The sequence below is a fragment of the Xenopus laevis genome, chromosome 7S, assembly GCF_017654675.1.
Source record: "Xenopus laevis strain J_2021 chromosome 7S, Xenopus_laevis_v10.1, whole genome shotgun sequence".
NCBI lineage: Eukaryota > Metazoa > Chordata > Amphibia > Anura > Pipidae > Xenopus > Xenopus laevis.
The window spans coordinates 19,776,031-19,788,873 of NC_054384.1; the positions used below are offsets into that span (position 1 = coordinate 19,776,031).

General features: G+C 38.7%; 1 protein-coding gene across 1 annotated transcript; it reads right to left on the reverse strand.

Annotated features, from left to right (window-relative positions):
- Positions 1-6,894: 6,894 nt before the first annotated feature.
- Positions 6,895-10,117, reverse strand: lbx1.S (ladybird homeobox 1 S homeolog). The gene is made up of 2 exons (XM_018227455.2): positions 9,230-10,117; positions 6,895-8,278 (listed from the first exon to the last, which is right to left on the reverse strand). The coding sequence occupies exons 1-2, from the start codon at positions 9,525-9,527 to the stop codon at positions 7,818-7,820; spliced, it is 759 nt and encodes a 252-aa protein (XP_018082944.1). The 5' UTR covers positions 9,528-10,117; the 3' UTR covers positions 6,895-7,817.
- Positions 10,118-12,843: the final 2,726 nt, after the last annotated feature.

The window sequence follows — 12,843 nt, forward strand, 5'->3', positions numbered from 1 at the left end:
AATCTATATACATTATAATGTAAATATGGCAAAAGGTGGCTGAGCTTGTGTGTTTAATTAAAGGAGTGGTTCACCTTTAAATCGGAGGTTCACCTTTAAGTTAACTTTTCATATGTTATAGAATGGGCAATTCTAAGCAACTTTTCAATTGGCCTTGATTTTTTCTTTTTGAATTATTTGCCTTTTTCTTTTGACTCTTTCCAGCTTTCAAATGGGGGTCACTCACCCCATCTAAAAACAAATACTCTCTAAAGCTACACATACATTGTTATTGCTGCTTTTTATTGCTCATTGTTCTATTCAGGCCCTCTCTTGTTTATATTCCAGTCTCTTATTCAAATTAATGCATGGTTGCTAGGGTAATTTGGACCCTAGCAACCGTATTGCTGAAACTGCAAACTGGAGAGCTGCTGAAACAAAAGCTTAATAACTCAAAAATCACAAATAAAAAAAACAATTGCTGATTGTCTCAGAATATCACTCTCTGCGACTTTAAGTTAACCTATAATGTGTTATAGAATGGCTAATTCTAAGCAACTTTTCAATTGGCCCTTTTTGTATAGCTTTTAAATCATTTTTTTTTTTTTACTTGTTCAGCTTTCAAATGGGGGGTCACTGACCTCATCTAAAAAACAATGTTCTGCAGGCTACAAATTTATTGTTATTGCTACTTTTTATTACTTATCTTTCTATTCAGGCCTCTACTATTTCCATTCCGATCTCTTATAAATATCAATGCATGGTTCCTAGAGTAAATTGGACCCTAGCATCCAGACTGCTGAAACTGCAAACTGGAGAGCTGCCGAATAAAAAGCTAAATTATTAAAAAACTACAAATTATAAAAAAATTAAACCCAATTGGAAATTGTGTTAGACTATCACTCTCTGTGTCACACTATAAGTCAATTTAAAGGTGAACAACCCCTTTAACAATGTTAAAACTCGCAGGTTATCATGCAGTCCATGCACTGGCATAACTTTAGAGAAAGCAGCCCCTGCTGTTCGGCCCTGGAGAAAAGGGGCGCCCGAACCACAGGGTCTGTTTCCTCTATAGTCTTGAAATCCCCCTCCCCGACACTTTTTTCTTTTAAAAATTGGCATGCTCGCATCTACGTGAGTTTGCGAACGACGGTGGCAGGTTTGGACCAGGGGTGAAGTCGGATGCACATGCTGCATTCCCTATGCGTGCCGGGCCCTCCGGGACAGGGTCCGGCGTCCTGTTGTTACGCCCATGAGTCCATGTATCCAAATTATTCACAAAAACAACATTTATGGAGACTGGGAACCTGGCAGATGCCCGGCTGCAAGTGATCCATTTCATCACAAGCTACTGGTTATTAAAGGACAAGGAAAGTCTAAAATAGAATAAGGCTAGAAATGCTGTATTTTGTATACTAAACATAAACATGAACTTACTGCACCACAAGCCTAATCAAACAAATAATTTATGCTTTCAAAGTTGGCTACAGGGGGTCACCATCTTGTAACTTTGTTATACATCTTTGCAAGACTAAGACTGTGCACATGCTCAGTGTGGTCTGGGCTGCTTAGGGATCGTCATAAACAAAGCTGCTTGAGTTCTGCATGGCTGGTAAGTAAGGTGGGAGCTCCCCCTGCTGTTCATAAGTATGATTGTTTCCCTACTCAGCAGTTAGGGGCCGTCTGATAATTCCTATCCACAGCAGTAAATGAAGGGAGAATTTCACTGCATACAGTCAGGTTTCTTATAAAAATGGTACACATTTTTTAATTAAAGTATATTGAAGATAGGTTTCTTTTTCATTAAAGAAAGTAAAAATTGGATTTTATTTTGTTGGCTTTACATGCCCTTTAAGTAGGGATGCACCGAATCCACTATTTTGAATTCGGACCAAACCCCCGAATCCTTCACAAAGGATTTAGCAGAATAATGAATCTGAATCCTAATTTACATATGCAAATAAAGGGCGGGAAGGGAAAAACATTTTTTACTTTCTTGTTTTGTGACAAAAAGTCAAGCGATTTCGGATTCAGTCGGGCAGGCAGAAGGATTCGGCCGAATTCGAATCCTGCTGAAAAAGAGCGAAACCTGGCCGAATCGCAAACCGAATCCTGGATTCGGTGCATACCTAGCAGGGCAGCCATCGGGGGGGAACAGGGGGGAGAGTTGTAGGGGGTCCCGAGGGTAAGGGGGGCCCTGGCCACGCCACACTTACTTGATTAGCCGGGCCCCCCATCTTTCTGAGAGCTGCTGACTTCGGGAAGGCATGGACGTTTAAGGGCCCCTGGCCACCAATTTTCTTATAATGTGGGGGGGGCCTGGCCAACAATTTTTTTTTCTCATGTGGGGTCCTAGCCACCAATATTTTTTATTTTTTGTTAACATGTGGGAACCCATAGCCATCAATATTTTTTTTTTTTTTTTACTGTGTGGTGGGGGGGCGGACCTGTGGGGTGGGGAGGGCTGACCTGAAGGGGGGCTTGCGGTGGGCGCAGTCCAGGGGGCCCAGGAAATGTTGTCGTATGGGGCCCTGTGATTTCTGATGGCGGTCCTGATTCCTAGTATTAAGCTTCTCCCTATATAGAAATCAGTAAGTGGCCAAACTCTGGGGAAAGACATATTTAATGTAATTAGTCCCCACGAGTGCCTTGTTATGTAATACAGATAGTATCACAGTGCTGTTAAAATATTTACACATAAAAGGAGCACTCTTGATGTATGTCAGCAGATGCAAAAGTGACATCACCTAACCCTAGCATCTGCTTTAATACGCCAACCATATCCCTCCATGATGTCACAATGATAAAAGGTGGAATAAAAATGCGGCCCTATGAATATGCGGGGGGATTGAGTGATTGGGCTGAGGAGAAAGAGGGGGGAGCGGGGAGGGAGGCCAATTCAGAATTCAGAATAGCAGAGAAAGCTTCCCTTGCAGCAGGGACTCATGCATCAAACTTCAATTTTCCGGACGATTGAATTAGTGATTTTTTTTCCTCCTGAACTAAAATACACTTAAGTCTTTGGGATTAATTACTACGTTCTGGTCCCTCAGACTGTAGTATTAGTTATCGTTGCCACGTTTGACATCCTCCCTGACACCTCATAAAATAAGGAACTGAATTCCACCGACTCGACCCACAGCAGTAGCAGCAGCCCGGCGAGATGGCTCAGAGGGGGCGATTCTGTACTCGGCAGTCACGTGATCACTACGAACTGGAGGCGAAATGTCTCGACCACCGACAGATCCCACTAGGGGAATGGACTGCAGGGTGAAAATGGTGCAGGGTCCACTTTGTTGTTAAAGGGAAAATTACCTGTATATGAGATCAGGGCAGGTTTCAGGGTAGGGTTGAGAAATCATTTGCACTGGTTCCCTGGGCATCACAGGTGTCCTTTAAAAGGGGGTCCTTAAATGTTATTACTGGGGTTGTCACCAGGCCGGTATTTTACTGGCCTGGGTGGTAAAAATTATGGTTGATCCCAATGTTATTAATAGGAAAAAAAGATAAATATATAGGAAGGCCCGTATTTTTTTCCAGAAAAGGTGGCAACCCTAGTTAATACCGGAACAAAGAACGTGATTTTGTGTAGCCATATCATTCTTAGAGGGTAGGGGAAGTTCAACATCAACAGAAACTGAAGGTTGGCATGCTGGACATCCCAGAATCCACATAAACCAGTAGGAGCTCCCGTCTTCTATAAAGGACACTGAATATGATTATAGCAAATATATACTAAGAATGCAATGTTTCCTATACCGTCGTGAAATGTGAAATGGTTTAATTGTTTTCATATTTACCCTCTTTACCCTGTAGGCACATTGGTACATGCCAATTATTACTTTCTGTGGCTCATGTACACAGTATAACAGTACCAGTAGACACAAACATGCTGGTGCTGCATTATGGGCTCTTATTAATGATCAACGTTTCTGTTACTTGTTCTTAAGTGACCAAGTTATGTCAATGATGATAAATAGGAATGAAAAGTCTAACTACCTACCTATCTACCTACAATACATGTCTATCTATCTATCTATCTATCTATCTATCTATCTATCTATCTATCTATCTTCTATCTATCTATCTATCTATCTATCTATCTATCTATCTATCTATCTATCTATCTATCACTATTTATTTATCTATCTATCTATCTATCTATCTATCTATCTATCATCTATATATCTATCTATCTATCTACCTATCTATCCAGGGTTGGACTGGGTCAGGGGGACCCCGGGAAAAAACCCGGTGGGCCCACGGCTGTAGTGGGCCCCGCCAGCCCAGACCCGCCACCTGGATTTCTTCCCGGGGCTACTGCCTCAGGGCCTCCCATCCAGCAACCACTCCGCCGCTTGTCTGTGCAAATGCGCATGCGCTCCAGCACAGCTTTTTGCTGCGCACACGTGCATGGGGGAGGGTTGCAGGGTGAGAGCCAGTGAGGCAGCAGCCCTCAGAAGCCTCGGAGGACCCTGGCTCCCTAGTCCGACCGTGTATCTATGTCTCATCTATCTATTGATCTATCATCTATCTAGTTACCTGTCTATGCAAGCACACATCCAAATAACCGTTAATTGTGATGTGCATGAGACGCTTTAGTGAGTGGAGAGAAAGAGTTGGGCAGGGTTCTGGACTGGGATTCAAAATAGGCCCTGGCATCCTAGTACACAGAGGCCCAAACAGCCCCCACCAGCCCACTTAATAGTCACTTTCTATGACATCTTACAGCAACCCCTCTGGCATTTGCCAGAACCCACAGATTGCCAGTCCGGGCCTGGTCAGGAATGTAGATATCCCAATATACCAAAACAATATAATAGAGTTATGTGGTGACAAGCGATGTACCTAGATGTTTGCGCTTATTATAGGCTTATCTTAGGCCTTTTGGAGGTGTTAGCCCCAATGCAGAGGGTTGGCATGACAGCAGCCAATACCCCCTGATACTGAGCAAAATCCCCCTGTACCACCTCTTACACTATATACATCATTCAGCCACACCTGCCCACATGGGCAAAAGCAAAGCACCCACAAGAAGAGAACCTGTATCCGTTATATCCATTGCAATCAAAAGGATCAATAGGGAAAATCTTCAGATGTCTATGTCTAGCAACCCAGACTCCATTCTTTCATCTTGTTTCAATCAAAATAATCCATAGAATCATAAGTAAAAAAAAAACCTTTCCACCAACAAATTGCCGGGCTTTGGGACCACCAATGTGTATAAAACAAAGGGGAAAACAATATCTGAAAAATAAATACATATTTTACCTCTGAGCCGCTCTAAATAAAAGTGCTACATGCTACAGAATGATCATTTGTGTTACTGGTTCTTGCTGGGCTGCTGGTGTGAAAATTCCCAATTTTCCTGCATTTCTGCCATAGCTCATCTCTTTTTAGTCCTATTAATGTGAAATTATTAAATATATTACATCTGATGGCCTGTAAAATAGGCTGCTCATGTTTTAATAGTGCAAACAAGCAAGACCCCAAGCCTGTGCAGTTTAACATAAAACCTGCTAGAATGAAGTACAGTAAGTACAATGGGGGGGGGGGTACTGTATGGAGGCAAAGGACCATGGGTTAAACCTTATAAACAGTTTAGCAGAACAGTGTGTATGGGGCTCATGATCTCTCTGTTCTAAGGACAGGCCACGTGTGGAAAACTTCTCATTGCTTCATTGTGTGGGCCCTTTCAAGCCTCCCTTTTCTTCCTCTACACAAAAGCAGTAACCTAAATTAACTCAAGTCCCCCTTTTTCTTCCACTTTTTTTATTTGCCTGAATTGCTGAGTTTCAGCCTCATTAAACCTTCCTAAAACAAAGGGATAAAAGAGGGGGAAAAAGAGTGCAAGACAAAGCCAATGAAAACAAATAAAAGTCTTTAACTAGGTCCTCACATAAATGTCACAGTAGCCTTTTTAGCATAAAACACTTAAGAACAAGATTGAAGGGTTTATAAAAAATATATAAGTCAAATGTATCATTTCCATTCCAAAAAAAAAAAAATAGTGGGACAAGTGTTCTGAGAAAGAGACTGGGGAAAGTGAATTTCATTGTCATTCATAGACTTGTTCAGAAAACACATGGAGCAGCACAGATGCCCCTTATGGGCCATGTTTCCATTATTGCCTTTGTAAAGTGGAGTTAAACAGTCGCTGGGAGGGTTAACCCAATCCATCAAATTGTCTGAAAATTGTGAAGAAAATTCAAAAACCATATGGCCCCCAAACGTTTGCCTCCTTGGCTGTGATGGGCCACGCTTGTCTCAGCATTGAGAGCTGCAGGAGGCTCATTGTCACTTGGCACAACAGGGAAGGGGACTCATTTGTCCCCAGTTTTCATGGTTTTACACTGAAATTATAGGCCCATCTATTTTTCAAAGAGAAGGGAAAGAGATTTATATCGCCCCGGAGAAACTAGCTAAAACTCACATTTTTTTTAAGCACTTCTCTCTTTTTTTTTTTACTCTGCCAGATTTGTGTGTCTCACATAAATTTAGCAAAGAAACAGCAAACACACTTTTGTTGGGTCAAAAAGGCAACGCTGGAAACGCGATAAAACAGCGATGTGAGTCGCTTTGAATTCGTTCATATCCCATCAGCGCTGTGCAATAAATGTGACTTATTCTGGCCTCTACATAGCAGCACTAATTCTCTGCTTTATTCCATGTCTCCATTCACTTCCCCTTGCCCTGTCCTTCATAAAGGTACCATTATTATATTCCCAATTTCATATATTTCTTTCCAAATCCATCCCTTAAATTACTGATGTTACACACAGCCACCATTAGAATTTCTGTATTTACAGTACACATCATACACATATGTGTCACACACACATACACTGACACACACAAATCTAAACCATAAAACAGTAGAAAAATGTATTAAAACATTAGAAAACCATTAAGAAGTTGCAGTTGTATTAAAATGTTATTTATTTTACTGTCTTTTGAAAAAAAAAGAAAAGAATCTCTGTACAATTGTAAAATCAAACAAACCAATACTGATTCTGGTGTTTAAAACTTAAATAGCAGGCCTTTCATATTTTATTTTATTTTTACACTTCTAACAAATATGTCTGGTGATATCTTTAAAAGTCCAATTTTTTTTTTTTGTATTTCTGGCATCATGCAAAAAATTCTAGAAACAGTAAAAAATAATTATATGTTCCAACCCCTTTCATATCAAAATATCAATGATGGCTTTTTTAAAAAAAAATGTTTTAATAAAAAGGGGGGTGTAGGAAGCAGAGAATGAAACGTATATAAATATAATTTTTTTCCCAGCTGATATTTATGTGCCCAGAAATTAATTAAAATATAATGGTCTTATATTTAAAAGTAAAAGATATAAAAAGGTAAATGAATGTGAGAGACATGCAAAGAAATGAAAGAAATTCATTTGACACACTGGAAATTATTGTACTGATTAAAAAGAGGGTTTATCCAAATCTATGCGACCTGTAAATGATACATAATAGATAGAGAATCAAAGCCTAAAAAAATATGTTTAAATATTTGTTTTTTTTTTTACAGAAGCCATACATAATTGCACCATTCCAAAACAAAATCAACAAAAACAAACGAAAAAAAAAAATAAACAAACAAATTCTACCTGACTGGGCAGCCGTGGGTTAATTTTAGTCTTTCCTTCTATTTCTTATTGCTTTAATTGAAAATAAACTGCCTTAGGTGTCAATAGGATAGTTTCTGTTTTTTAGAAAAGAAAAAACAGAAGGACCAAAAAAAAAAAAAATGAAAGAAGTCCAGCATATAAATAATGTCCATGCTCTATCAGTCCTCAGTCTGTATTATAAAACTAGTAAAAAAATAAGTCAGTCTACATCGATTTCCACATCCTCCTCATCCTCCGAACACTCTTTGCTCGTGTGCTGTTCTGTGAGTGGAGAGGAAGGGGAGAGGGGCATCATTAGTCCAAGTTTTGGCGACCTAGAGCGACTGTTGTCTCGCTCGGACTCGGGTTCCTCCAACTCGGAGATGGTGAGCACTGCTTCCACAGCTGAAGGGCTCGTCTTTTTGGACGATTCAACATCTGCTTTCATCTCCTCCAGATCCCTCTTCAGTTTAGCCCTGCGATTCTGGAACCAGGTGATCACCTGGGCATTGGTCAGTCCCAACTGCTGAGCTATTTGATCGCGGTCGGCCGGAGATAAATATTTCTGATACAAAAATCGTTTCTCCAGCTCATAAATCTGGTGGTTCGTGAAGGCTGTTCTGGATTTTCTCCTCTTTTTAGGGGTCTGTCTTTGGCCAAAAATTGTCATCCCGTCTCGACCTTAAAAACAAAACAAACCCTTGTAAGTAAATATACCATTAAAAACCTTTCTGCTGTTGAGACATTGAAGTTAAAGAGTAGGAAACGACAAAAGCAAATAATTATCTGACGATAAAGATCGCACTGCGCTGTTTGGCCAGTTTATTGTATAGAATAAATAGATATCGGCCCCTTGCAAGGTTAAATGCATCATTGAAGGGATACTGTCATGGGAAAACAAGTTTTTTTCAAAAAGCATCAATAGTGCTGCTCCAGCAGAATTCTGCACTGAAATCCATTTTTAAAAAGAGCAAACAGATTTTTTTATATTCAATTTTGAAATCTGACATGGGGCTAGACATATTGACAGTTTCCCAGCTGCCCCCAGTCATGTGACTTATGCTCTTATTAACTTCAGTCACTCTTTACTGCTGTACTGCAAGTTAGAGTGATATCATCCCCCCCCCCAGCAGCCTAACAAAAGAACAATGGGAAGGTAACCAGATAACAGCTCCCTAACACAAGATAACAGCTCCCTGGTAGAAGAACAAAACTCAATAGTAAAAGCCAAGTCCCACTGAGACACATTCAGTTACATTAAGTAGGAGAAATAACAGCCTGCCAGAAAGTAGTTCCATCCTAAAGTGCAGGCACAAGTCACATGACTGGGGCAGCTGAGAAACTGACTGTATGTCTAGCCCCATGTCAGATTTCAAAATTGAATATAAAAAAATCTGTCTGCTCTTTTGAGAATTGGATTTCAGTGCAAAAGTCTGCTGGAGCAGCATTATTAACTGATGCCTTTTGGGAAAAAAAAACATGTTTTCCCATGACAATATCCCTTTAAAAAGTAAAGCACATGGAAACACTCACTTAAATGACATTGGGGGCTGTTAAATACACACAGATATTTATATTCAAATTTTTAGAGCCAAATTGGAGAATTTTAGGGTAACTGAGTGAGGAACTTACCTTCTGCTGCTTGCAGGACACTCACTTCAAGACCCTTAAAGGTCTTGCTGGCCAGCTCCTCCAGGGCACAGAGAGGGGAGGTTTGGGAGAGAAGGGTTCTGCTGGACAGGGGCAGTCCTGCAGCAGGGGGCTTCTCTGCACTGCTTAATAGGTGAGCTGTCCCACGTATGGTGTAACTTCTCCTGACTGAGGGCTTGTTTAGGATATCCTCGATGCTGAAAGGAGTCAGGGGCTTATTAGAATTAGCAGGAGGTGGTAAAAGGTCCAAGACATTCCTTCTTTCTTCTTTGGAAGACATGGTGGGATTTTCTTTCTACCTGGGTGAGGGCTCCTCCAAAAAAAAAAAAATTTAAAAAGTTCTCCCACTGCTCCAAGAAGGTCTTTCTCTTTCTACTGCCTTCTTAAAGGCGGACCAGACACAATCTGCAAGGTTAAAATGATTTTAGAAGAAGGTGGGGGGAGGGAGAATAGTCAAGAATTCCACCACCCAGAAGTGGACTTTTTTTCCCCCCTTCTGCCACTGATTGTCCGGGATCGTTGTTTGCTGGATGTTTCTTGTGCAATCTCAGGCTCCTTCCCTTCAAACAGAATTCAGCCTACTCCCAGCTAAATTCATCCTTTGGCCAGGGAGAAGGTAAAAGAAAATCCTCCAGCGACTGATACATTGACAAGTTATTGTTGATTGGGATGTAATCAATTATCTTCAATGGCATCTCTCTCTCTCTCGCTCTTGACTCTCCCCTGTCTAATGCAGGCGTTTGCAAGTTGGTAGCTCCATTAATTACCATGGCTGGGGGGTGGAGCCCAGCTGAATTATATTGCCTAATGCACTTGTCAGCTTCTCCCCCTTTATTTGTTTGGCCGGAGATTTTTTTTGTGTTTAAATTACATTAACATCGGGTACACCCAAGCCTTTATTCAATCGAGATATTGCTAGCCAATGAAAATAAGAGAGAAAAATAACCTGCGATCGGTCTTATTTGTTTCTAAATTTTTCATGTCCTTGTCTCCTATTGTACAAAACAAAATTCGATTTCAAGCCGAACGAATAAAAGCTTCGACTGGCAGGTAAGATTTTATACATAGAGATAAATCTATCTACAGGATAGATTAGATAGATAGATAGATAGATAGATAGATAGATAGATAGATAGATTAGATGATAGATAGATTAGATGATAGATAGATAGATAGATAGATAGATAGATAGATAGATAGATAGATAGATAGATATAGATAGATTAGATGATAAATAGATTAGATGATATCGCATTTTGTCATCAAATATTGCTATAATATAATATATAAATAATAATATAAATATATCTAGAAAATCTCCAGTTGTTACATTGTATTTGTGTGTTTAAAGCATCTCCCCTTGTTGAAACAATGCTTCTATTTCACGTGCAAGGTTATTACAGTGAGATATCAGACAAGAAAATCGTTTGAATTTTTCTTTTGCATTTTATCGATGAATGCTTTATTTGTGTTAATTCTAATATTTCGGAGAAAATGAATCCCCTTATCCTCCCAGTGAGATACAGGGAAATATATATAATATAAACAGTTACCCCCAGTGTATTCCTCCCTGCTATAATTCAGCTTCCAAAGGGGGCCACTGGGCAGCTAGGGGAATATATTTCATATACTTTAAACTTCAGTTGCCTGTGACAAGCCTTTCTCTGGCTCAAAGCTAAAGCAAATCACTGCCTTCTTCTATATGTGTCCCAAGTAAGAGTAATTGGCTGCTTCTAAAACTTGGGAAGGAGGGAAGCTTCTAAATAGAAAGGACAAACAAAACTAATGTTTAGTAAAATCTTATTGCTCCTTTTGTATCGTCCGAGGCACACGATCACTGCCACCGAAATAATCAAATCATTTATAACTAATGTATAATATCAGGCAACATATATGTATATAAACCAGGGACCCACCTCTTACAGCCTTGCTCTGTCTTCTTTGCTTCCTTTCTTATCCAGTTTCACAGTATTGGACAAAAGAACCATTTTACCACCAGCTGAGAAACATTCGATTTATGATCTTTTTTGGTTAACTCAAATTTCTTTTGTTTTCTTGCTGCCCTTATTATAACAAATATATATATATATATTTATTTATATTTATGTATATATATATATATATATATATATATATATATATATATATATATATATAATGCCATTCATAGTTTTACATTTAAATTTTACATTTGTGATATTTTATATTAATATATGATATATTAGATATTGGTACCTGTTTGTGTAATTATTCGTTTTGTCTTTTGTCTCCTATTGTACAAAACAAAATTTGATTTCAAGCCGAAGAATAAAAGCTTCGACTGACAGGTAAGATTTTATAGATATATCTGTATGTATAAAATCTACAGGACAGATTAGATAGATTAGATGATAGATGATATTGCATTTGTTCGTTGAATATTGCTATAATAGAAACCTATACATTATTAATATATATAATAATATATAAATAATAATAAAAATATAAATAATAATATATCTAGAAAACCTCCAGTATACAGAAAATACTCAGTGTATTCGTTACATTGTTACAGTGTATTAGTTTTTCTTTTGCATTTTATCGCTGAACGCTTTATTTGTGTTAATTCTAATATTTCGTAGAAGGGAATGAACCCCTTATCCTCCCAGTGAGATACAGGGAAATATATATATTATAAACAGTTACCCCCAGTGTATTCCTCCCTGCTATAATTCAGCTTCCAAAGGGGGCCACTGGGCAGCTAGGGGAATATATTTCATATACTTTAAACTTCAGTTGCCTGTGACAAGCCTTTCTCTGGCTCAAAGCTAAAGCAAATCACTGCCTTCTTCTCTATGTGTCCCAAGTAAGAGTAATTGGCTGCTTCTAAAGCTTGAGAAGGAGGGAAGCTTCTAAATAGAAAGGACAAACAAAACTAGTGTTTCGTACAATCTCATTGCTCCCTTGTATCGTCCGAGGCACACGATCACTACCAACGAAATGAACAAATCGTATATCATTGATAATAACAATAACAAACGTATAATATCAGGCAACATATATGTATATAGACCAGGGACCCACCTCTAACAGCCTTGTTCTGTCTTCTTAGCTTCCTTTCTTATCCAGTTTCACAGTATTGTGCAAAAGAACCATTTTACCAGCAGCTGAGAAACATTCGATTTATGATCTTTTGTGGTTAACTCGAATTTCTTTTATGTTTTCTTGCTGCCCTTATTATAACAAAAGATGGCTTGTTTTAAGACTGTGGGAGTGTACTAAATACAGTATATATATATATATATATATATATATATATAAATATATATATATATATATATATATAATGTCATTCAGAATTTGACATTTAAATTTGTGATATTTTACATTAATATATATGAGATTTATTTATTATATATAAGACATTGGTACCTGTTTGTGTAATTATTCGTTTTGTTCTTTTTTTTAATTTATTTACAATTTTTAGCAACTCATTTGGGCCCCTTTTTTTGATCTAAATGCTGCTTGCAGAAAATTCCTTACCTAATTGTATTTCTCCAGGCTGCTGTCTAAGCCAAAAAGCTCACACACACACATACGCAGAACACAAGGCTCCA

What these genes read in the sequence shown, in the direction of transcription:
- lbx1.S (XM_018227455.2), bottom strand. Translation starts at nt 9,527, where the DNA reads ATGTCTTCCAAAGAAGAAAGAAGGAATGTCTTGGACCTTTTACCACCT. An exon ending in TGTCCTGCAAGCAGCAGAAG is followed by an intron (nt 8,279 to 9,229) that starts GTAAGTTCCTCA and finishes TTTGTTTTTAAG; the next exon opens with GTCGAGACGGGATGACAATT.